The sequence below is a fragment of the Taurulus bubalis genome (genome assembly GCF_910589615.1).
Source record: "Taurulus bubalis genome assembly, chromosome: 12".
Taxonomy (NCBI): Eukaryota; Metazoa; Chordata; class Actinopteri; order Perciformes; family Cottidae; genus Taurulus; species Taurulus bubalis.
The window spans coordinates 3909967-3936494 of NC_136600.1; the positions used below are offsets into that span (position 1 = coordinate 3909967).

Below are 26528 nucleotides of genomic sequence, written 5' to 3' on the forward strand. Positions count from 1 at the left end.
ACAGCGCAGATAACAGGAAGGAGAAAAGCCAACGTCACTGAAGCGCATGCGCACTTTCTATCTCATTATTATGGCTTTTTATCTCATTATGACTTTCTATCTCATAATTTCGACTTTATTATCTCATAATTATGAGATTTTTTATTTTTTTTTCCATCTCTTTTTTTTTTTGTGTGTGGCAGAAACGGGCTTCCAAACACACGTCATTGAAGGCTTTGGTCTAAAACCCACGGCCCGCCACTGTGTTTAACTCAAGAGAGATCTGGGATATTTAAAGGGATACTTGGTATTCTTGATAAATAAGACCAATATGGCCACCAATTCTGAATTGATGCCTCCCATTCATTTCTATAAATAGATATTATTGAAGTACCCGGGAGGAAGAATGCACCCATACACATGGAAATCCACCCAAAATTCCAGCCCTGACAGATGGAGCCGCTCCTACGAGTCGTCGTGGGTCCGGCTGGCACTGTTGCACATGAGTTTGGCTGCCAGCGATCCGTATGTCTGAGTCGTGGCCTCGGGCTGCACTTTGTCTGTGTGGCTTTTGCCTGTGAACACAGACCAGAGCTCATTAGACAGACCCTGCTGCCAGCGGGTTCAGACCAGTCAATACAAATAGAGTGGACATTGTGAATAGAGCCGATTTAAAAACGTACTCGGAATCTTATCCATTGCGATGAAATCGGGATCTTGCTGCTTTATTTTTGGCCTGTTTCTGGCTATCAGGAAGACTCCGAGGAAAGACAGGAGACAGCTGGAAAAGAGTTTCGGGAGGAGTGGGGTGTAAATACTGTGATTTAATGAGCAGTAAATACTGGTGCGTGATTGGGATACTTACCCAAAAAGAAACATGAAAATGTTTAGCAGAGCCAAGCCTTCAAATTCCTGGTAAAACGCGATCCCTGCAAAATGGAGAGGGCACATTAAAATGCATTTGACTTCTCGTAGAATAGTAGACTGCAGATCATCTCGAGGGCTTTGTTAATCCTGAGCACACATTACACTGGGATGACGAGAGGAGAGAGTTTGATTATTAACTGAATGAGTAGCAAAACGTTGGCTGGGTCACCGATTAACCCTCTCCAATAGATCCACTTCTCCTGCGCTCAGTTCACTGTCCACGAGGGAGGCAATCATGTTCTTCAGTGTGGAACAAGACTAATCTTCAAGGTCCACCCACAGATGTTCTTACGCTGCCAGATACAATACATCAGCAGTTTGTTGTTCAATGCACTCAATAGCTGCTTATGTGTGTGGGAGGGGAAAGCAGTATCAGAGCAGAAGACCCTCAGGGGAAAACAAGGTGAGAATCGCTCAAATCACCTCGTCTGAGACGATGTCTCCCTGAGTGAGTGGAGGACGTCGGTGTAAAAAGGGACGTGGAAATGATCTGTTGCTCCACAAACCCACCAGTTGGACCGCTGGAACATTTTCTGTTCTTACGCTCCACTGGAGCTGCAGTTGCACTGGAAATAGCTAGAAATGATGTCACGTCAGCAGCAGTCGAGTTACTAGATGACCAAAGAAGGTAGTGGATTTAGTAATGACGGGTCCATTTAAATCATAGGAGCGCGTTTTAAGGCTGTGCATTTCCCACAAGACAAAACGGCTTGTCTTGATGTTTTCAGATTGAACAAAGAACACGATTACTGACAGGATAATGGAGACCGGACCTGGCAGAGCACGTGGGCTATAAATACTGTGGGGACTTCTCTGAACCAGGACTCCTGAGTGGTTCACACTAGTGATGGCGAGATGAAGCTTCCTGAAGCGTTGAAGCTTTCCATCCAATCGGTTCGCTCATGTCCCGACGCTTCACGGAGCTTCATTTGCTCTACTGCGCCACCAAGTGGACAATACATGTAAAACAAGCAGAGTGATCATAACGACACCATGGCTTTGGTGTGTGAAGCGTTTGTGATGCCAATACATCAATTATTAACTTATTAATATTGTGTCTATCTTTATGATAAAATGGCGAGGTCAAAATCAAAACTCGAAACCAATTGGGAGAGGGTTGTGATGTGACTGTGGGTCAGGGGTTAGAATATCCGACTTTCAGTCAGAGGATCGGTGTTTCGAGCCTCAAATCCGCTAGTCCATGTTGATGTGTCCAATTTTTTTTAAGTAAAAAAAAAGAACTTTTCCACAGTGCTGGGCTTTTTGAGACTATTTTGCCTGCTTTATAAAATACCCTTTCACGGGCACACATCACTAGTTCACACATCATCTTGACTGGGTTACATTCTGCTGCGTTGCATCGAGAATCCATTTCAATCATAGCAGTGAGTCTTGCAGCACATCATCACAGTGTTGAGTTTGAGTTTGGAACGAATTAAAAGCCCACAGTGAACATGCCTTGCAAACGTTCTGACTTCCCTTCGCGGTTCTTGTTACTCAGCCCATTGGTTAATAAAACCACTATATTTATCTCATTTAGGAATAAGTTCCTCATAGTTTTCCTGGAAAGAACAGTGTCATTTGGAAAAGCTGGAATCTAAACTGCACTATAACAAAGGTGGAAGCTGAAATAAATTAACTTGGATGGAGTTTTGCGTGGAAAACTGAGCATCCTGTTAAGACAGATTACTCTATGGGGCTTTTATTTTGGAGGGAAAAAAAACTTGCCCAGAGTTCCCATTAGGAAACCGCTGCCCTCTGTGGCTTTTATAGTGAAACACTACGTCCATAGGCAGGCAGGTATGTCCATTCCTATTCACAGCAGCCATTGACACTGCAGGGTAAATACAGCGTATTCATTGGTGTGTTTGTTGACAATAGTATTTCATAAGGGAACGAAAGGCAGTGAGTAAACATAACCCACAGAGAGATGGCTCTGCAGGCGACATACCTGCAACAATGGCACTGGCGGTGAAAAACACAAAGTTGATAGGAACCACCTCGGTGGCATCAAACATTTTCATTGCCTGATTGAGAAATCTGTGGAGAGAGAAGTTGAGAGCTGCAGTGAATAGAATGACCTTTGAGTTTAGAGACAATGTGCAGCGGCCTATTCATCCACCACGATGCTGCAGGTGCAGCGTCATGGTTTCCTTCGGTTTGTTTGGGAACAGGAAAGCCCAAATTACATCCAACGCCTGTGGCAAACACGAGGGATGGGCGCGAGGAGGCTGAAAGAGGGAAAGAGAGGAAAAACCTGGACTAACTTGATCTGGAAGGCGCAGGAGGCGATCATGATCACGAGCATGACGTAGAAGATGGGGTAGATGAGCTGCAGCTGGCCGTTTATCGACTCCGCGATCATCCCTGACACAGCTTTGACGGAGATGACGGTCAGAGAGGCTGCGGCAACACAGAGGGCAACAGATCACGTCAGCGTTTAGCCATGAAGGACTCGCTCATCGCTTCATGCTGATTTGAAGAGGAGCGGTAGTGAATAATTTATTTCCCCTCCGCTGTGCTCAGCTCTGAACTGGAGCGATGGGCAGAGCGCGAGTCCATTTTCGGTAGCCAGGCAACAAAAGCAACCGCTGACTGCCTAAAACGGCTTAATCCATAACCTCTGCCCTCGATCAGACGGCTTCCATTTGTTCGTACCGAGCAGGGCCACCAGCAGCATCACAATGACGATGTGCTTCACTTTCCTCCTCTTGTACACGTAGAGCAGAACACAAAAGATGAGGACCTCTATGAGCTGTGGAGAGGGAGGGGATACACAAGTCATTAATACCATTTCCTCCAGCCTGTGTACGGCAAATAAAAAATCTGATTTGCACTCGTATTGTACTTTTTAACTGCTCTGTGCCACAAAGCGCTGCATGCGAGCAGTGAGCGGCGAGCTTTAATGGAAACAAAGGTCCGTGGCAGAACAATGAAATTATTTGCCCGGACTTTAACGTGGAGGGGCCCGGGGCCGTCCTCGTGAGTCCTATAGCGTTTCAACGCATTCAACAGATGGAGAATATGAAGTACAAAACATACAAAAAAAGAATTGAGGGGTGGGGAAAGAATAGGCAAGTTGACCTTTTAAAACCACCCGGTGTCTGTGTAAATATGTTAATCAGAGGGCTTATTTCAATGGATTTAGAGCGATACGTATGGAATGTAACAGTGCACACGCTGTGCAAGTCTCCCAGATGAAATCGTTTGACAACAGTATGACCTCTGGTGAATAACAAGAAGTCAGCGCTGGATTCTTCCCTCTCCTCTGATTACGGTTCATCCCGTGCAGCTGGAGGTTGCTCCTCCACGAGGCTGATGAGTATTCACCACGCGCTGCCAGAAATAGGGAAACAGCGTACATCCATCACGGCAGCCAGACGCGCAGAGGCTACACCGAGTGAAAACATCTGTCTGTCCATTTGTCTGTCCATCTGCCTTTTCCTCACGTCCGTTTGAACATTTCTCTTTCTGTTTTGCATCCAATATCTGTTCTGTATCCGCGTGTGTTTACATCAGTTCAGCACCGAGGGCGGAAAGTATGAATATGGTTGAGAGAGAAAAATGATGCATTCACTCTTTACACTACGGGCCAGCTTTTAGGTTAATAAAAGAAGATACCGTATGATAAGCGTACATAGATATAAAAAATGCAATGGGCGACATGGGCTCTCTGCTGCTACCACGGGAGCCCTGGCATCAATGGAGAAGCAGCAGGATATATGACCTTCTGCTGCAGAAATCTTCCTTTAAAAAAACATCTGAGAGACTCGCATTAACATTTCCATTTTCCACTGAGCAGGTTTTGAGAAAAAGCACTTTGTTTCGGCGGCGTATCAAAGCCGTCGCTATGCTAATAGCGGTGTCTCTGCCATCCCTGCCTGCAGGCGCAATTTGAAGGAGAGAGTATTGCTCTGTGGTAATGTACTTACACACCACGAGGTGGGGGCAGTATTTTTTTTAACACTGAGTGGAAAAACAGAATTACTGGACTGGCTCCCCACAACATCAACTCCATGAAGCTAACGAGCTAACTACCATCAGCAGGAGTGTCTGACACCTGTCTGAGGACACGTAAAATGCGGGTTATAAGGCGCACCCTTTTATAAGCCGCATCTACTAAATAAATACAAAAAGTCGTATTTAATCAAACAAGCCGCGGCGGTTTACAAGCCGCTGTTGCTGCTACGGCCCGCGTCCCCGCTGCACGAGCCGGGCGTCGAGCCGGGGCTGGTCCCGCTACCTTCGGTGGTTGTCAGGGAGCTAGCAGCTGCAGCGCCGCGAGTGCTAGCTGCAGCTGCCACAATAATTTGTGGCTGCACTGTTTGAGAACAAGTAAACAACCAGTGTTGTCAGCGCTAGCTCCCCGCTCGCCAGCTAGCACTCGCCAGCTAGCGCCCGCTGGGTTAGCATCCCTGCCTCTAGGACGCCTGCTTCAGACCTGTTTTCCATCGCGCCTCCTCGTGATGGCTCTGCAAATGCTGCTAAATTTAGAATAGAAAAAAAATCGGAGAAAGGTAGCGGCTTATAACCCAAATTGTACAGTACAAACAGTATGCTTATGTACACATGTATATTATGTATGTATATAACTGGACCCTTTACATACAAGGTAAACCAGGAAGTACCAGCTCATGACGTAGTACTGGATCAGATGGGCGGTGATGTGCATGGTGGTGTGGGGGGCAAACATCACCAGGACGTACGTCCCTGTTATTGCCAGAGCGCCACCTGTGGAGGAAACACAGCAGGGTGGTGAGCCTGGAGTCAAATGGTCTCCAGTCTCAGAACTACTGCGGTGGAAAATCATGTCGCATTTTCTAAAGCTGGACCACTGCATATGTTTTGCTGTTCATAATGAAGGATTTTATGTCATATGTTATATGACATACAATAAATCAATCAATAAGCGTGAAGACTAACCTTAAAGTCAACTTTTAGTTCTGGCATTCAGAAGACTCTTCCTTACATAATTCATTGAAACCAGCTGAGCGCTGCTTTCATTCATAGTTCTACTCTACTAGTTCTACTTTAGTTGTTGGTCATCTTGTACACCTTTGGTCAGATTGTATAATGTTTTGCAAACAGGTCATTGCTCTCAGTGGTTTTTCCTTTTATAGAAATAACACAAATTAAAAAAACATCCACACAATCCAACTTTTCCACTATGTGTGGCTGATAATGTCACTCAGCAATTACACTGAGGATGAACCCAGGAAGCCAACAGCAGGGCTGTGTGGTGCTGATAGACATTTCCAATGCTGCAGTCGCGATGATGCTCCATTGTGGCAACCAACACGATCGCAGCATTCAGCAGCACTCCACAAATTGTTATGACAAACAATAGCTTCTCATAAAACAATAGAATAGGATGTCTGTTGAATAGATTGAGCCTTTTCCCCCACTGACAGAAACAGACAGCAATTAGACTTTTTAACAAGTGGATAAGAATGTTTCTATCTCCGTCTCAGGGGGGATTTCACACTGAGATAAGTCACTTTGATATGTCTGAACTCTAAGATGTTACTTCTCAGGAATGTCCTCAGTTTGCTTACCAACGATGTCAGAGACGCGCACCGTCTCCTTGAGGAACAGCACAGATATGACAGCGCTGGCTGGGAGGAGAAAATATATGTTCCTGTTAGTTTAAGCATCAATATTCAGTCTAGAATATAATATGAACTCAGACACAGTTCCATCTCACTTTGTATGTGTTTTTAAAGCAATAGGTCACGTAGTCTAGACACTGAATGATTTGAATTGTAGATGCATCTCTGTTGTTCATTACAGTCGATGCTGGTCCCCTGACAGAAAAAAACCCATCATTGGTGTTTTTTGTAGCCTCATATTCTGGAATGATTTTTCTTGATGCAACATGTCAGTTTAATCACAAGCAGGGTCTGATACTTGACTGAATATTGACTTGATAAAAAAACACATCTATTAAATCAGCAGCGTGGCAAAGACAGTGGCTGCATGCTTGTAAACTGTCATTGGATGAGGAACAATGTATATCACTGTACACACAGTGAGACTATGTATATGTATCTATGTAAATGTATGTCTGCATAAATTGATACGAACACACTACTTGACATGTGCGTATCAATCAGCCTGATAAAATCTGTCAGCTTGCTCAGATAAATGGAACTCGTTAGGACTTCATAAGCATCAAATTACGGCGAGGTGCAATTCCACGGCACACTTTCCCTGAAGCCGTTCGTCATTATCACTGTCAGGACGCTGGAAAGACACACAGATAAACGTGCACGTGCACGGATGGGTGGCCACACAGGCGGACTAACTGCCTGAGACAGAAACAAAACAAGCTGGAAGACAAATTTTCAGTGGACAGACTGAAGGGGAGGCGCCAGTGACGGCCGCACGTCAGTGAGGAGGTCAGTTTACATAACGGCTGCCATGCTGGAAGTCCTCAACACTGAGCAGCGCCACTTTTACACCCTTTTCCATCATTATTGTGTTACGCACTCCAACCTTTCACCTGGGGCAGATGGGAGATTTTGGACACGACTGCAGTGAGCGGCTGCACAAAAGATGCTGCATGATAGTGAGAAAGCAGACAGTTTGTGTTCGGGCTTTGCCAGCAATATAAAGAGATTAGCTACAGAGCATGAACAGCTCAATATGTCGGGGTGGGATTACTGTGATGTCGTGGCAATATGGATGTTACACATCGACTGTGGAGCACGATTGCAGTTTCATTCACAAAATGCTTTGTATTTATATTTATACAGTCAATGGTAATAAACCCAATCTAATAGAAAAGCTTAACATGAACAAAGAAATAGAAAGGTTCAAGCTAAATAAAGCAACATGTCCCCTCCGGGATGTGAAAGAGCAGCACGCTGATGGAGCGTCTTCCAGAGGAGAAACGAGGCGTGATGCCGAGTGGAAGTTTGTAAAGACTCTCATTGGTATTCTGATGAAACAGTCAGTTGTTAAATGTTTCGTATACATTTAGGGATCCTTCTTTGCCTCTGGGGCCGGCTGGAGCCAACAAGTAACCATAGCAACTCGGTACGAAGTGAGATTCACACGCCTTGATAAAAATGAGAAATACTGTAACCTCTGGGGTACACACTTCTGTCACTGCCGTGTGTGTGTGTGTGTGTGTGTGTGTGTGTGTGTGTGTGTGTGTGTGTGTTCTCTCAGATGTGTAGTAATGGGACCCTCCCTGTGGGAAAACACACCATGTCCAACATTCTTTCCCCGCACGCCTCTGACATGAACAGATGAAAGTCATCTCTCAGAGAGGCTCAGATATAAGAAGTGTTGCCATGGTGCACACAATGTATTTTTCACAATGTCACAAAACAAATGGTGACTTTTGAACGCTCTCTTGTCCTGTGAAGACACAAGTATTCAGAAATTATGTTTTAAAACGTAATGTGAGATCTGATCAAATCTGAATTCTGAATGACACATCAAACTTTGGTAAATAACCAGGCTGTTCTCCCACAGCGTACGGACCTATAGCTATGAAAATCAATGCGCTGTAATTCCTAGATAAACCAAGAAATATATTTGTATGTCATCCTCGTAATCATGAGTAAGGAAGTATAGACACTGCAAAAAGGGGAGTAATGGTGGATCAAACAGCCTCTTTCACACAGGAGACTGTTGTTCCTGCCGCATGTGAAACGAGTGGTCGATTCATTTGTCACGTAACTTTGAACCAAAACCACAATCCATTCTTAAACCCTAAGTACTTTAGTTATCAAAACCTAAATAGTTGTGCCTCAACCGAAATAAGTATGATAAACTTTTCCCGAACTGAGTGGTTTAGTTGTCTAAACCTAACTGTTTCGTAAGATACCATAGGAACCGTTACAGGAGCATGCATTCAATACTTTTTCACAGGTTTAAATGAACATTTCCCAACTAAAGCCAGAGGTCTGTTTAAATTGATCAAAACACAGCCACACATCCTAGTCAATGATACAAGTTGCTATGCGGATGCAGTGTGTGAAGCAGGTTTCTGTTTACTCCACCACCCCTCCCTCCTCTTGCATGTGATGACACGTTATCTGACGGAGAGCCGACGCTCTGCTCCACACAGCATCCGTCTGGGATGACGCTGTCCTCCCTAATAGAGAGCGCCGGGCTCCGTGGACGGAGACAGTGGTAATTGCCCGGCTTGGCGTGTCGGCTACACTGGCGGTGTGACAGCTTCATCATGGGCTCCACCGATCCCATCTCTGTCCTCCTCTCCCTCGGTACCCTGCCTGCTGTTCATTCACATCTCTTCCCCTCTCTACCTTCCCATCACCTCATCCTCCTCTAAAATATTGTTCTCCTCTCTTCTACCAATCCCAACCACTTGCCTCCCACTTGTTTACTCACCAAGGCCTCCCACTGTCCCTCCCTTCGCACAACTCTTGGAAAATAGGCACAACAGCGCCGCAGGAGGGGTTTTCACACACCACTACCGTTACATGTGTGCGTCTGCTTATTTGCGAGCAATATGCGAGTCAGCGGGAGACGGGAAGGGAGTCACGACGGCAGACAGCGACCTGCACATTTTATTATTCCCCTCGGCTCCACTTGTTAGCACGGAGGGAGACAGACTGTCAAGCTGCAGACGTCGTCCTCTCCCCTTCACCTCTCCCTTCCCTTCATGCAATTCTTCGAGACGCTCCATCAGGACGCTCTCCAGCTGCACATCATCCACCATCAGCACTAGTGTCGAGCAATGAGCCGGCCGATAATGACAGTAAAAGGGGAAGTGAGCACAGTAATTGGTAATCAATGTGGCTTTAAGGACAGCACTGAGAGGCCACACACACACACACACACACACACACACACACACACACACACACACACACACACACACACACACAACTACAGCGACGGAGAGGTGCGGCCCTCTTAAGCAAGATTAGTGGTTTTCGTTCAGTGCTTTTATTCAACACCATCCATCCACTTGGTGGGACGTGACCGCGGGGGGAAACTGTTTGAAGCGTCGGGGTAATCGCTGTCATTTATCTCCATGAGTCACCGCCTCCTCCTACGGCGCGGTGAGCGATGGGTGGCGAGATGCAAGAAGCGGGCCTGCGCAATACTGAAACCCGGCTTTGGTTTTGATGGGCTAATGGGTTGGGCTTAGCTCATGGCAGCTGGAGTTCACACTGTGGGTTGTAAAACAGTGGATTTATAATGTCAGAAGTAATAAGGCTTGTCCATTTTTTTTTTTAAATATATATATTCATCTTAAACTAGGAAATTGGGAAAAGTGAGCAGGCGGAACAGCTGGAAGTTTATTTTTGGATAGCAAAGTTTCTGTGCGTCAGAGAGCCTCACCAGCACAGATAGAGCACGACTATACTGTCAATACAGAACTTTATTAATGCAGTTCATTTTCAGGACCTATTTTTGGGTTGTTGTTTTTTTTTGACAATGTGCTATATAGATTCCTTTTGTCCATAATTATACACCAAGAGATGCACTGATATTTAAAACTCATCAGCGAGTACTAGCAAAAAAGGCAGCGGCGTTGTTGCAGTGTCAACACTCAACGCTCTCATGCAACATGCTGTCAGACCACTGCTCAAGGAAGGCGTGTGTTTGCTGATGGCATCTTTACGATGTAGGATGTCCCAATATTTACTTTGGTTAAAGGTTGTGTGATTCATTGCATGGGCCGTGAGATGATTAACAAGACAGGAAAAACAGAAAATAAATATATTTCTTCATGCTTCTTGCTGAAAAGGTTGACATTTTAAGGCTTCTAAAAGGATTCACATCAAACAGGGAAACTCAATCTGCTATTTTGGGGTTAAGGATCTTGCCCCACGGCATGGACTAACAGAGCTGGGGATTGAACCACCGAGCCTCTGATTGAAGGACAACTCTGCTCTACCACTGAACCACGTAGCCCCTAATTCATTAGTTAAGTAATCTTGATTATATTTGATTCTCTAAAGCTGCCCAGTACATGGTAACTGGATCCATATGGGAGAGTTAGTGGTATGGAATGAATTCCCAAAAGAGAAATGATCAGGGATCATGACAAAGTTGTGCCATCTGTTACTGATAATGATTTAAGTCAAACTTAAAAGTCAAACTTAAAGCTTGAATTTGCACCAATGCCTCTTCTTTTATTATTATTTTCAGTTATGTCCCTGAGACATTGTTTGTAAATGTGTAGTATCTGTTCTGTATTATAACTCCCTTTCTGTATTCATAATGCATTTGAGTTTGCTTGTTTTCCCCTCTCAGATAAAAGACTTTCAGCATGGCAACGCTTCCTGTTGTTCCCAGAGGAAGCAACCTTTCCTCCCACCTTCATGCATGGATAATGTATGAGTGGGAAAAAGGTCGCACTCACCTATGACAGACACGCAGCCCAGCGGGGCTATGAGCGATGCCGGGGCAAAGCCGTAGGCGGCAAAGTTCCCCAGCTCCCCGACGCCCATGAGAGCCACGCCGCTCCACCACACCACAGACGTGTAGTAGGGCTTGGAGCCTCGCTGAGCCTGACGGACGTGGGCATATTTCTGACGGGAAGAGAGGGAACGGGAGCCAGAGGCATCAGACAGACTCAGCAGAACTAATAACTCGAGAGCTGCTTAGGACAACATACACTTTACAGCTACACAGCCACAAATATTACATCTGAAACATACGGTGCAATTTGTAATTTCATGCAGCATTACAGAGGGTGTCACACCATTACACCGTCTGCTGATAGCTTTTCATCTCACCAGTGGCATGACACTAATGAAGCAAATCAGTGAGGCGCGGTGCGCTAAAAGGTACACTTAATTGTATACCTCATAGTCATTAAAAATGCTATCTTCACAAGCGCACACTGGCTAATAAACAATGGTTTTCAGCCTTTTCCAGCACCTTTCACATTACGTTGAAGCTGTCCCACCCTGCTGGCTGCTGCACCTACGTCAAAAGGAGGTTTTGCATGTGCTAAACAGAGAGAGCAAAAGACAATGCTGTTATATTATATATATATATATATATATATATATATATATATATATATATATATATATATATGGAACTATTTAATTTGTTTATCTATTACTTTTACCTAATAATTATATAATGTTTTCAACTTTTAGCTTGCTACTTTTTTAATACCCATATTCTTGAATTGTTTTACACCTTGAACTGTTCTAACAACTGTTGGATGTTAGTTAGTGTTTATGTTCTCTCATACTTGGCATGGTGTCACTGTTGTATCTGCAATTGTATATGTAAACGAATCAAATTGAATTGATGCGTCTTATTTCACCCATTGTGGCTATAGACTTTCATTAGTCACTCATCGGAAAGCTTTATGCTGCAGGAAAGGTTAAGTGCATTAGCAAGTCTGACTTAAAGATATATTCAAGACTAGGTATGTATTTATGCAACACCCTCTTGATGCTTCAACATTTAATTATAATAAATAATTCAAACGGCTTTATTGCCTAAAGACAAAGCCATTTCTGCTGTTTGCTGCACGTGAACATCACACAGACGTTCACTGAGATCCTGACGGAGTCTGCTAAGGAGAGAGCTGCAGTCAGGAGAAAGGCAGTCGAGCTGTGCTTAGAGACAGGCGTCATGTGCCTGCTGGGTGTGGACTGTTTGCTGTATCTGGATCCTGGTGCTTCCTACCTGTATGTTGAGTGAAATGCTGATGAGGATATTCCCACATATGGAGATTATGATTCCCAGAAGATAGGTCTGTAGGGAACAAACAGTAAACAGGCACAAGATTAAGGGATGCTCTACTTGTCACACAGCAAACACCCCATAGTACTTTATGCAAATCTTCCCTGCAGCTGTCACATCTGTTATTTCCATGACAATCACAGAGACCGTTGACACGGTGCGTGTGTATGTGTGTGTATGCATGCTCTTATGAAACAGAGGCTTCTATAGGGTTACATGAACTCAAATGTGCAATTCCTACGCGCTCAAATGCATCAAAAAGCAACACACACAAACACGCATATACCAAAACTCAAACACTCCCTCATCCTCTGACGCCTCCCACGATATACAACACCTCACAAAGGTGCACGGATGCAGGTTGGTACACACCTTTGGACACACAAACGTGACACAGAAGCAAAGTTTTGAGAATAGAGGCCGTGCATTGTTGGTAGGAGTTGACAATGTGTCACACAGTCATGCTAGTGGCTCTGTTAGGCTGTACTTAAGCAGCTAAATTAAAAAACATCTGCATTCTAACAATGACAATGCTAAGATGCTTATGGTCGGCAGGTAAAATGCTTACCATGCTCACCATCATACTAACATTTGCTATTGAGAAAGAAACACAGAGAACAGCTGAGGCCGATGGGAACGTCACTATTTTGCAGTATTTCATTAGAAACCAAAGTATTAGACAAAGTACAATTTTGAAACCCAGCAGCGCTTCATCCTCTGGAGACCGCAAGCGTCTACATGTAGTTGCATGGCAATCCATCCAAAAGCTCTGAAGATATTTCTGACCAAAGCCTCTAGTGTGGCTCAAACGCATGTCAAGCTCTTGAGGAATGGCAGTTGATCAGGTCAGGTCCAGGGGCTGCCAGCCTCTTTTTAGCAGCTCATGGACTGGACCTTGGAGGGAACCGAATCCTTCACAGTACCTACCCGGATGACTGTCGTCTTCAGTCTCATGTTGGAGGACCACATGCGTCATCTGAGAGAAGTTCTACAAAGGCTGCAGAAGGCAGGTTTGACTGTTTGACCCCAAACATGTTCTGTGGCCCAACGGAAATCCAAGTATCTGGTCTATTTCTATTTGAACTGAACTGATCCGGAAGTCCAGCCCCAATCAACTGCCATGGGAAGAACAGCATAAACAAGCATTGCTTGCCCTGAAGGGGGCACTCACACGGTCCCTGCATTGCAGAGCCCAGAGGCCGAGCCTTTCATTGTCCAAACAAAGGTGGAAAGGTCAAATAATTACCTCCTAATGTCTTTTCCTAACTACTCTTCTCCTTCACATCTTTCCTTGGCCTCGTGATGTTTTCCATCAAGGTCAATGAAAGATGGAGAATTCATAAGAAATTATGAAAAGACAGTTGAGGCTCTCAGAGAATCCAACGTGACTTTAATTATGTTACGTAATTATGATGCGACTGCGGACGACATTGATGTGCGACTGGCATGGTGAATCTACGTCATCTATTACTTCACCCAGTGGTTTCTGATAGCATATATAATGCAGCTTATATAAACAGCTCCTTTACAATCAACACTGCTCTCAGTAGATCGCAAAAAAACAGTTCAATATCAATATTTCCTTTGGGCATGATGTCAATTCAACCGTTAAATTAGATTTGAGCTTTTTACCGTTTAATTATTGATTGTAGACCCTTATTTAACTGAAGCTTATAGTTATTGCATTAACCCCATTCCCCGCCGTGGAATAAAGTAGGATAACATCTTAAACGTGGACAGTCACAGAGGTTTACATGATAATTATTGAGTCAATTCTTTGAGTTATGGAGAAAGTGTATATGTGTGTATTTCTCCCGACTCCTTTTTGGACATGCAATATTTGTTAATGTTAATAATTCATGTTGTTTATGAGAATTTGTCTATTCGCGGTTTGTACATATTTACTGTTCTTTTTGATTTCTTATTCTTTTTTTTCTTCACTTCTTTGGTACTTGTTCAAAATAAATCAATATGAAGACAAAGAAAGGAACGGGTTGTGACTGTCCACCCACATGGATCCACATGGATCCCAGTAGTAGATGACTGTATGAAAGGAACGCTCTGCAGTGCGCTGGGAGCTGTCACGCTTCGGGGAAGAGTCTGGTCATCTGTTAAGCAGAGACTTCAGCCTTGAGACGGATCCCCGGGGTCTGCATCGGCTTCATGAAATGAAAGGCTCAAACAACGGAGTCACTAGCTGGGTGTTTTAGCCCAGTTTCAGTACCGACCAGGGAAAGCCAATATCGTGGCTGACTTCCTGTCTCACTACCCTGATGATGAACCCCCCAGGGGAAAGAGACAGGTGTCAGGGTTGCCTGCTACATTTTCACCAGGCCCTAACAGAGGTTTCTTTTGTGCTTAATTATTAATTTCAGTCTGATGTTCCAGTTTATTTAATAATCCATTAAGTTGAATAAATGACACAAGCTGTTCTGCCTGATGTTGTGGTTGATTAGCTGCTCAGTCTATGGATGGATTGAGATGTCAGCAGTAGTTTAGCATTCATGTTTTAATGGTATGCTTATTATTCTGTGTGATTTGGATGCTTACTCCCTATTCTTACCTGGGCAGGTGGAATGTTCCAGTTGAGAAGGTTAAAAGGCCAATCGCTGGAGCAAAAGGGGAAAGAAGAGTCCTTTGATCTTTTTCTTCAGTTTCATTCAGTTCACTTGAGTTTCACTAGGTTTACATTATGCCCCTTGATTCAGTGATGAAACGTAAAAAACAAATAATGATAAATTAAAATAAATATTAATATCTCTCTACTAATCTGTGCTATAAATGTAATTTATGTATGATTCAAATCAGGTCAAGCATTTGTATAATCAAAATCACTAAATGTGCGCATGTCCTGTTCAAACAGAGAGGAGACAGCGAGGTGAGGCAGCGCCGAGCTGTGCTTTCTTTCAGATTGTGCAATCCCTCACACACTGGGTTGTGTGCGTGCCTTTTGCGTTCTCATTCTTTGTCACCACTGTAATATTTTTAGACACTTTTATTATACGTCCTTTCTTTCCATAGAATAGGTTGTGTATTTCACTTATGTGTAGAACCTATTTAGTCTCGCTGATTGACATAAAACCACAGTGAAAAAGCGGAGGGGAGGCAAACAGTACCGCTGCCTCACTGAAGGGGGCGTGCGAGAGCCCACGGGTTTATGTTGTTCTGCCTTTGCACTTCTTATACACTTTTTAAACTAATAAACGATAATGAGGACTTTTACAACAAAGTCACGGAGATTTTTGGCCAGATGGATAGACAAATGGACTTCATTTACAAGTAAAGGTAGGACCATGTATACACTGGCTATATAGCCTATTTTTATTTTCATTGATTGAGTATGAATTGTGGAAATGCAATGGCAAATTAAAAGCATGCGGAGGGTGCAGAGGAAATCCAAGCTTTCTCTGAGCCGCTATGAATTGGTGTAATCAAATATGTACCTTTCATATGTGGTAACGCACACACACATACACACAAGGCCTTGAATAATGAGGTTATTGGGCAATATGGCCATGTCTTTAGCCAACTCTCAGCTGGAAGGCATAATTGGTTCCTAAATGATGAACAGAGAAACAGGATGCATTTGCTTAAAGTGTTCATGAAAACGCTGGGCTATTCATTCCCCATATGCTCGTAAAATTATTGCCAGGAGGAAATTTCATTTCAGGCCATAAACATACCGGTAGCTGTGGGCGGGCCAAGTTTACAAAGAAATTAAAGCGTGCAGTGGGGGTGGAATGTAAATGATGAAAACCTAAAGAAAGAAACTCAATCACTGAAGAAGAAGAAACAGCAGTGAAGCGCATCCAAGTATTTCTCTCTTGAAAGAGCATTATGAGAGAGAGGCAGAGTCGAGAGAGGATACACAGGGATGCAAAATGAGAGGGAGGGAGAACAGTATTGTGATAATGAAATGGGAGGGAGGAAACTACAGGGCTCTCAAGTGTCACACATTGAGCGTGACTGTCACGCATTTCGGTCTTAAGTCACGCCCTCCCGCCACAGATCGTATTTCTCACGCTTAAAAAAAACTCTAGGCTATTTAATGTGCCGCAGCGCGCAAACATGACCCTCACCATGGAGGAATCAAGCATGTCTCCCCCGAATCCTCTGGAGGAGGATATGTCACTCTTACCTGTCTTAAAAACTTGAGAGCCCTGAAACTATAAAGACACAGATCTCCACCAGGTGTGTCTTGCAACAACCAAAAAGAAGGACACTTTATCCAAACGCCAAAACAAGCTGTGGCGTGTGCAGGCAATTTGCTCAAAGTTGTTGTGTAAGACATGTTATACAAACTTTACCAAAACAGAATTAAACTCATCTGTCTGCCCACGCAGCAGAGGCTGAGCTGTGGCAATCTACTCAAAAGTGTGTGAATTGGCAGTTCCATTAGCTGTTAGCTGTTAGCTGTTAGCTCAGGGGTCGGCAACACCGCATGCAACAGAGGAGCAAAAAACCGCACGCTAAAGCCGCACGCTAAAGCCGCACGCTAAAGCCGCATGCAACAGATGCAGCTAAAGAGCATGTGGCTCTTTAGCTGCATCTGTTGCGGCTCCCTGAGGCTTTGAAGAAAAAGAAGAAAAATTAATACCTTTTTTTATTTTTTTTATTTTGCAAAGTGTAAAATCTTTCAAAGGGAACTCCTCCTATCTTGGAGTTTGAGGTTATATTGGGTCACTGAAAATACAAATTTTCTTTTAAATATTTGTTTTACTAAAATGTGTATCACATCCTGTCACGTCGCTCTCAAGCTTCTTTCCCTTTCCCTGCAGGTGCTACTCGTGATTCACAGAGCTCCGCCTTCGCTAAACTATCAACTAGTCAAAAAAAAGAAGCAAAGTCACGAAGATTTAATTTTGCGTGGACGTATTAATTTGCTTTCACTGCTGTCTGACCTGTCTGCTTGATATGTGGCGAGAAGTTATCAAACAACAAAACCTGTAGTGTTTGTTGAGTGTCCGAGGAAGAATATGAAAGTAAAAAGGTCTAACTATTATAACCGCATAATCATTTTCTTTTTTTCTATATAACCATTTGAATATATATATACACTGTTTGGTTTTTATTTTCATTATAGTTTGTGATTAGACCACATAAAATTCATAGGACGCTATAAGTTGCTATGTTATATACTCTTTTTGAATGAGATGTGTTAAATGTTCTCTCCTTTGTTAAAGAAGCATGCATCGGCAGTATTACCAAACAAGGTAGTGAAACCTCCTCAGTCCAACTCTGGTGACAGGACGATTTATGTATTCTGGTGTATAAAACAGGAGGTAGGAATGCATGTTTTTGGGGGGGATGCCTGGCATTACTGTGCAGGAGTGAGACGAGAGAAGAGGTGTTTATCCACCAGCTCTAAAAACTTACCCCTTTCTCTTAGATACTTGTGATTTTTAAACTGTTTGATTGAATTAAATTTTTTGTAACTAAAAGTAAACTTTGAATAAAAACTCAGCCTTACCATTTGTGAGGGGCTGAAACAAAACCAAAGGTTCTGGTTCTTTAAAACAATTTAAACCCTCTTTCCCTGTCCATCACCGTGAGATACAGAAGTGACGACTGAATCTACCAAAGAGACTTAAGGTAAGTATCTTTGGGTGAAGACTTTTGCAGTGTTTGTCATAATGATGAGATGGTGTCAAAATAGGTAGAGAGAAGGTATAGACGATATACGTCCTCGCTTGATAAGGGTTGAGACAAGTTACAGCCTACCGCAGGGGACCTAGAGCGCAAGCTGTAAAACACCCTCGACAAAACCTATAACTTAATTCGAAAATAACACAAAACCTAACGATATAGCACGGGGTGAGATAAAAGACCGAAGGCGTTATGCCAATATCGGATGGTAAACCTCACGTGGGGATCAAACCTACTCCCTTGCGAACACTCTACCACTTCAGCTACAAATATTGGGAATAAATAATAAAATGTTGGGATGTTAAAACCAGATTGTAGATTCCTGTTCGAGGTCTTTGAGCTGAAGCGAGACAGGAACGGTCTGTGGAGCGGAAGCTCGGAGACCCTCAGCTGAGGATATGTACACTGTATCACCATTTGAACTTTAATTAAACCGTTAATTATAACTCTTTGATTTCTGTATTTTTCTCTGCCATGGGCACCCAAGGTTCTAAGAATACTTTACACTAGTCAGCTTGCTATCACGTTAGCTAACGTGTTTTGGTTGTGTATTGTCGTTAAAGATATTTTATGTTCCGTTACAGTTCAGTCTTGCTTGTAAAAAACTGTAACGTGATGAAACATGCCGTCACCCCCCGGTCTGGTTAAACCGGCTCACCAACGGATCTGGCTGCAGGTTGTTTTTTTTTTTACTGAATGAATGAAGCAAATCACATATTTGGGCTCAAAATTAAAGTTTAAAATTAATTAAGTTAAAGGAAGAGGACTCTCTATATGCAGCGCAGCTTGATGCTGAGATGAAGTGGAGCTGAAGGCGGAGGTCAGAACAGACGTGAGAGGAGCAGTACAGCTTCCCTCTGTCCCAGTGTTTCATACATATTGATAAAGCAGGGCATGCTAAATGCAGCCTCTGCTCCAAGGAGATCAACTACAGTAAACAGGGCTCATATTTGGCAGATGTAAAGCATACATGTGTATTTTTATTTTATTTTTTTAATTAACAGTTCAGAGATGTTCAAGGTGCGACCTGTTTGTGCTTTCTGAAGATGTGTTGCACTGTCAGTTATGTTTTTTAATAAAGTTATTATAAAGAAATGAATGTTTTTTTGATTTTTTATCTGATTCATCGATTAATCGAAAAAATAAATCAACCGATTAATCGATTATTAAAATAATCGTTAGTTGCAGCCCTAATAATACCCATCACATACAATGAGATAACAACACTGTGATCAAAGGCTGCCACAGTGATGGAGTGTACATTCATTTGTCTGGTCTCAAAACACAACAGCTCATCACTATCACACGATACAGAGCTCATCTGGCTCTCTGTCAGAGCTCATTATTATTATTATTATTATTATTATTATCTCAGTGAAAGTATGAAACCTCTCTTCGCACCACTGCTGTCATTATAGTTTACTCTGAAGTCATTAAGCAAAGACCAAAGCTCATTCTCTGTCAGCCTCAGAAACTACAGGGAAGCATCCAAAGGAACGCCGGACAAATCGATGATGGTAAAGTTCCACGGGACACAGTTTCATAACCTTTTCTTTTAATGAGACAGGGTCTCGTCCTCAGGTGTGCTTCATCACACGGGAAAAATGTGACTTTGGAACGGAGTGGCTGAGGTGCAGGTCTGCGACTGCTGCACAACTTCAGGTAGTTCTTTACTAGAATTACAAACTGTAAAATAATATTGTGTGACACACCTGCGCGGCTCTTTGAGTGTACAAACAATATGTTATTTTCACTGGAGACACATCGGGATCAGCCACAGTTTTGGCAGCTCGGGGTCAACTTAAATCATATTTGCACTCCCTCAAGACTACCAAGGTCCTTAACGGTCTACATATGATATTTATGTATCATCAACTTAGAATTATACAATATGAATTTATGAATTCCCCGTCAGACAAGACTAAGAGTCTACATCCATGTGAGACTGTACTTTGGCACAATGATGCTTACAGCCCAATGCTAATGTCAGCAAAAAAAATGACAATGTTAACGTGCTGCTGTTTAGCAGGTAATATTAATCATATTTAACCTCTTAGTTTGGCGTGTTATTATGCTAACATTTCTTAATTAGCACTGAACAGAGACTGAATGGTTTTGAAGACATTTAGTCATAAACGCATTAGGCAAGGCAAGTTTATTTGAATCTGGTTCAATTAAAGGCAACAGCAAACAGAAGAGTCTTCAATCTGGATTTAAAGGAGCTGAGGGTTTATGACTGATTAGTCAAAAACGTATTGGACAGATGAAAATGTTGACCTGATGGGAGTACTAGATGAAAAACTAAATGATTACAATGACTCCTGTGGCGGACATGACACCACGCATGTCAGTGTCATGGTGGTGCTCCAGGCCGTCAGCGATCAAATCAGCAGATACGTCCTCTGCGGCTCACGAACAGCCAACCAATAATGCCAAATTCCTCGAGCCGTACCCGGATAGCGTGGCTTAAAAAGAAACTCTACATCAAAAACATAAAGTGGTGTGTTTCAGTATAGAATAAAAACCAAAGCTGGCTGGGGTTACCCAATATTCTATTGTCGAAAAGATCGTGAGTCCCACATTTGCATCTCGGTTTGGAGTTCAATTAAGGTGTCATTTCTATTTGTCTTCTGTCTGCAAATGGAAACATAACTAGCCTGGGGCTGATGGTATGTAAAACACCCACGGGATGTGTAGTCTGAAGAAACGAGAGACAAAAGTCCCACTTTTAAGCACACAACACTTCCCCACAGCCCACTTTCAATTAGTTTGGACTTGTGTGATCATCGCCCAACAGCCCACTTTAAAGTCCACCCTCTGTATTGCATGACTCAACTCATCATTTCCTCACCAGCCTGATAAAGATGTTAAGCCCGGTGGATTTCTGGGTAATTTTGACTGATGTGATATCAAGGTAAAAAGGCTTGTGGTGTGCCATGAAAGACTCCGTGGTCTCATGTTGAAGCGGGCAGAGCGAGTGTGGGCTGACTGTACAGGACTACTGCGCCCCCTGGTAATCCATGATCACACAGACGGCGGCATCCATCAGGCCAGCTGTGCTACATGCACCAAACCGAGATCAATAACCCTTGTCAAGCTTTACAGGACGAGGAGCGTAAGTGCCCCGCTGCGTCGCTGTTACTGAGCCCGTGAGGAGGCTGCTGATTACTACTGAGTGGGACCAGGGGGCCCAATGAGGGGCAGTGTGTTAAGAGCACACTCCTGGGTGTACAGACTTCACACAGGAGATGGAGCACTTTGAAGTGTGAGGACCAGGCGGCAACCCCCGGTTCTGTCATGAGTGAAGCCGATGCAGAAGTGTGTTCAAACTTGCATTCTCTCTACTGGCCATCAGGGGGTGACTTGTCCAGTTGCAAAAATAAGTCAGACTGGATAGAAGTCTATATAAATGACTCTTCTTCTCTCTTAATTTATTCCCTCAGTAAACATTGTAAACATGAGTTTATGTCTCAATCTCTAGTTTCAAGTCTTCTTCAATACAGCATGATGTTCATTTAGTAAATTATGGTCATTTAGAGTCAAACAGACCATACAGCAGGGGATCCATTTCACTGGCCATAAGCTTTGCCAGCAAATAAATGCAATCTTATTACAGTAAAATTATACTTTTTTCTGTTTCTGCCTGGTGGCAGAGAGAGAGCCAGGCGCTCGACCCACAGAGGGAGAGCGAGCGGAAGATAAACAGAGAGAGTTTTCCTGTCACAGGAAGAGCAAACAAAAGCTGCCGAGTCAGGCGAGACTGCAACGCTGGGAGTGCCACTGGTTTGTGGCTTACTTCGCAAACATTAGCCACTTGACTTTACTAAAGGAAAGCAAGAGTAGTGCACTATTTAATCAACTACTGTACTTCAGCAGTATATATCATGAAAAACTCACTTTTGCTCACTCACTCACACATAGGTTTGTGGAGTGACTCCCCACACACTGTGAAATGTCTTGCTTTTGGCTGCCTGGAGCAGAAAACATATAATTCAACCAGCCATTCATTTTTTCGGCTATTAGAATACACAGCCCTCGGCTGGAGAACTATACCTTTTCAAAGGTGCGCCATATATTTCTTGAAAGCCAATCAGAGCAGCCGCTGCTTTTTCCAGGAGGCTGGGGGCGGGCTTGAAGAGACAGAGGGTGATGCAGGTGTTTTTATTCATTCATTAACTGAAACTCAATGCTGGACAAAGTGTGGATCACGAGCACACCGTGCCTACTCGTGTTGGTTTTTAACATATATTAAATTGTGACCTTTGATATCGAGGATTCTGGTTTTGTGTGGAGATCTTTACAGCTGCAAACATTTTAAAAAGGGTTACTGTTCGCCAGCTTCAGAGAAACCTTCCTGTTATGGAGCTTTTCAGTAGACACTGTCAGATATATACCTCATTTTGTTCTGTGTATCAGGAGCTCTGTTACGTTTAAAATGCAAAATACATTTCAATACAAAATATATTCAACGCTGTGACAGGCCTGGGGCCGTTCTGTACGATGTGCACTTTTGCATCTGATACTCTTGAGGGTATTTTACTTCTTTACATTTACTTAATTATCTATATTTGGTTGTTTTATGGCATCTTTCCCTTATCAGTCCAACGTGTGTGTTTGATGGAGTTTTCTATAATTGCATGTTGTTCCAGGCCAGGCAGCTTTCTTTCAGCTTTGTCAAAATGTAATTAATTTGTCACAAAGTGGGATTCAGTTGCACAAAATGTCAGCAGAGAACAGTTGACACTAAAGAACTGACAGCTCAACTGGCAAACGGCACAGCGCACAGTACCTCTGTTTAAAATGCTGCTGCAGAGTCTTAACGAGAACCAGACTGTGAGACTCAGAACTGGATTCTTTAACCCGACATTGGTGCCGATAGTGAGGAAACCAGACAACAGATCAAAGAACGATCCCATGGGTACAAAAAGCAGAAAGACAGTGTTAAATGTGAAATGGTCAGTGCATCATTAAAAGCTTATGGTAGCAGTTTGTATCGATGTGTTGCATAAAATGCCCTTTTGAAAAAAGGTTTGTACCTTTTTCAGTGTACTTAGTAAATTCTATTACATACATTCAAATGAAAGACAATTTGTATTTCTCTTAATTTCTCCATGGAAGTTTTGCAGCCTCAAGATACAAACTTAAAAATACTGAAAATAGTGTCTGGAGTATTATAGGACGGACGGAGCATCGGAATAAACACTGTACTTATGGTCTTTACCTTCATTTATATTATTACTGTAACCCCACATCTATCCTTATGAGGACATATAACATGATCATGAAGGCACATGTAATACACACAACTCTTATGACTGCAATGTTTCATCAGCGAGGACTGTCACAAAGCAAACTGTGACCAGTGGATCAGAAGAGGACGCCTCTCCTGCCTGAAAGCTAAACTAACGACGAAGCAACCGAATGGGCATTGAAGCTGATGGAGGGACTGATGGCCCTGATCCTCCTCCTCCTCGCTAACACTGACCCACAGACAGACAGACAGCATGGCCCTTTGTGTCCACTGACAATGGGGATCTGTCCCCTCCCTGATGGGCTGATCTCTGGATGAGGCCTGTCAGTTTCTGCTCAGAGGTGATGGCACAGAAGAAGCACAGTCTCAGCTCAGAGACTAAGTGTAGATGGGAGAAGAGAGACTATTTAAGTTGACAACCAAACATCTTTACCTCAAACTATTTCTGAGTGATGAAACGCAGACTGTGCTCAAGGTCAAATGTTGACCTTCCACCAAGGAAAACTTGCGATATGTAATTCATCCAATAATACAAAAGTCTCGGGGATGATGGAGCATACTCACAATGTTGCTCTTCTAAGAACCTGACAAGAGGAAGGGCAATGCAGTCTTTCAAATCAAAAGGAGGCATTTCCCTCAGACCGCTCAGCAAATCCAATTCGCTTTCCATATATCTTTATAAGACAAATACTACCAGGGGGTCACCAAAGATATTTAAAGGACTGTGAATATCCAAAACATGGAGCCAGTAGCTGTGAAAAATGACCTGCTCTGGACCAAAGTGACAGACCGACTGGCAGACCGGCTGCTATGTCTGTGACCAAGACAAAGAGCTGAAGCTCATCTGTAGAGGTAAAGTTCCTTCACCCACTCTCTTCACCTCCCATGGAAACTGCAGTGTCGCTCTGAAAGCACATTCTGCACAACTTGAACAAATGTAAGACTCCTCTTTGGGACTGATGTCCGTGTTTTTGAACATTAATCCTTTCATGATCGTTAATTGTGACATTTTGGTCGCCTAAAAGTGTCAAGTTCAGCGTTCGGTCGTACTTAGCTCCACCCTCTTGTGTCACTTGTGGTTGCGTGGAGCCAAGAAGGTGACAGCCAAAAACCAAGGACAGTAACACCATGTCCCAGCCCTCATTCAAAAGCCTTGCCAAAAACCTGAGTCAGGTACCTCTTTAGAGTCCTGTTCATGTCCCTGGATAGGTGAGCCGACCAATGGGACGAGCTCGCAGACCACCAACGTGTTCAGTCCACCAGTGTGAACGTTTTCAACCTCAACCTGCGAAACAGACAGAGATATTGTCTCCTGGACGTCGGGGTGTTCTCTGGGATGGTGGGTAGCTGGGCCCATTAGCCAGCTGGCTCGGGACTCTTACAGTAGATCTATTCTCTCCCAGCCCACCCATGGGCCATTACTCATTACTCAGCCTCTCACTGCTCCTCTGTGGCTCTCTGTCTCTCGCTGGCCTCCGATGGTAATGCCACACAGAGGAAAGTCACTGACAGGAGGAGATGAGCAGGAGGAGAATGTGTGTGTGCACAGCAGTAGGAGGGCAGAAGACTCACACACATACCAGGACATGAGCAAACACACATATATTACCGTGCATAGAGCTCAACTTAAAAGTCCACTTGCAGAGTTAAAAGTCCAAAAGAACCATTTGACCGTTCAACACAACGCCTCAGCCACGATGCCTTGAGGAAACCTCTCTGACAGGAGCCAGCACCGATGTATATACCCCGGCGCTGTCTGGCTTCCTCCTGTACACTGAGTGCTCATTACGCAAAGAGCTGTGACTAACTTCATCTTTCTCTGGGACATCAGTGTGTCCTGCTCCGAATTAGGTCTAGGGAAGGGAGTTCCTGGCCGGGATCCCGTCAGGGAGGAGCATCCTCACTTACCTCCGGTCTCTGAACAGCTGAGACCGGTTCAGCTTGGGATGACATCACACACACACACACACACACACACACACACACACACACACACACAGTAAGCAAAGGAAATAACACATCTACGGGACACACGTACTGGCTTGTGACAGTTGATAAAAAAAAAGATCAGGCTGACTCTACTTGTTATGGTCAGGAAGCATTGAGTTCTTAAAAGTGTTTTCATTGTCTTTAAATGACAAACATAGCGATAGATAGGACAACAGACCGTGTTATATCAGTTGACGCACAAAGCAGCCTGTTGTCAAAGAGTAAGCTGGTTTATCTCACAATGCATTCGTGTTTTTATCAATATTATGCATGAACCTATCCCACAATCTCTGACGTAACCAAGTAGCACCTGTTTCACGTCACAGTATAATTCTCCACCGGACCGAACAAGTTGAAAGTTGACTCACCCGGAGTGGGTTCTCCAGGATCTCCGCCCGGTGAGGCTGAGGTGAGCTCGTGTTCAGGGCACTGGAGTTCTCCATGTCTCCCGTGTCGTTGAACAAAGACATGCTGGTCTCAGAGGCTTTCTCTTCACATCACCGCATCGCATCCCGCGCGTCCCACGTCCGCTTCTGTGGAAGCTCGGAGGGAGGTGGGAGAGCGTGGCGGAGCGCGTGCTGGCTTCAAGGGCGGTCTGGAAAAATCGAACTTTTCTATCAAGTTGTAGGCTACAGATCTTCTTTTTTTAAAAGCTTTTTTTTTGGGGTGGAATCAAAGTAGGTTTATAAAATATCACTAGTCCGCCGGATTCAAGATTCAAGATATTTGTATTGTCATATGCACAGATAACAGACAGTTACTCTGTACAATGAAAAGCGTATTGGGTCCTCCTAACACACAGAATTACAATGAACTTAAGGTACAAAATAAATAAAAATAAGGCACAAAATATAGTAGCAGTATTGCACAAAAATGTGATGACAGTATTGCACAATCAGTGTATAACGTGCTACAAATATACAAGTAGAAGTATAGTCGTGGCATGTGAAGTTCCAGCAGCAGCCGTTCACAGTTCAGTGATGAGGAGGTGCTACTACACTTTCTTTCTCGACCCGTTTTGTTTATATTCATCTGCAAC

The 26528-nt window shown here is 43.6% G+C and overlaps 1 protein-coding gene across 1 annotated transcript; it reads right to left on the reverse strand.

Moving 5' to 3' along the window:
• Positions 1-16: 16 nt before the first annotated feature.
• nipal2 (NIPA like domain containing 2) lies at positions 17-25959 on the reverse strand (the record flags this gene model as incomplete). Its single annotated transcript, XM_079227948.1, has 11 exons — positions 17-554; positions 663-760; positions 845-908; positions 2858-2946; positions 3174-3309; positions 3565-3661; positions 5516-5637; positions 6462-6521; positions 11258-11426; positions 12547-12615; positions 25858-25959. The coding sequence occupies 11 exons, from the start codon at positions 25957-25959 to the stop codon at positions 445-447; spliced, it is 1116 nt and encodes a 371-aa protein (XP_079084074.1). The 3' UTR covers positions 17-444.
• Between the last annotated feature and the right edge of the window lie 569 nt (positions 25960-26528).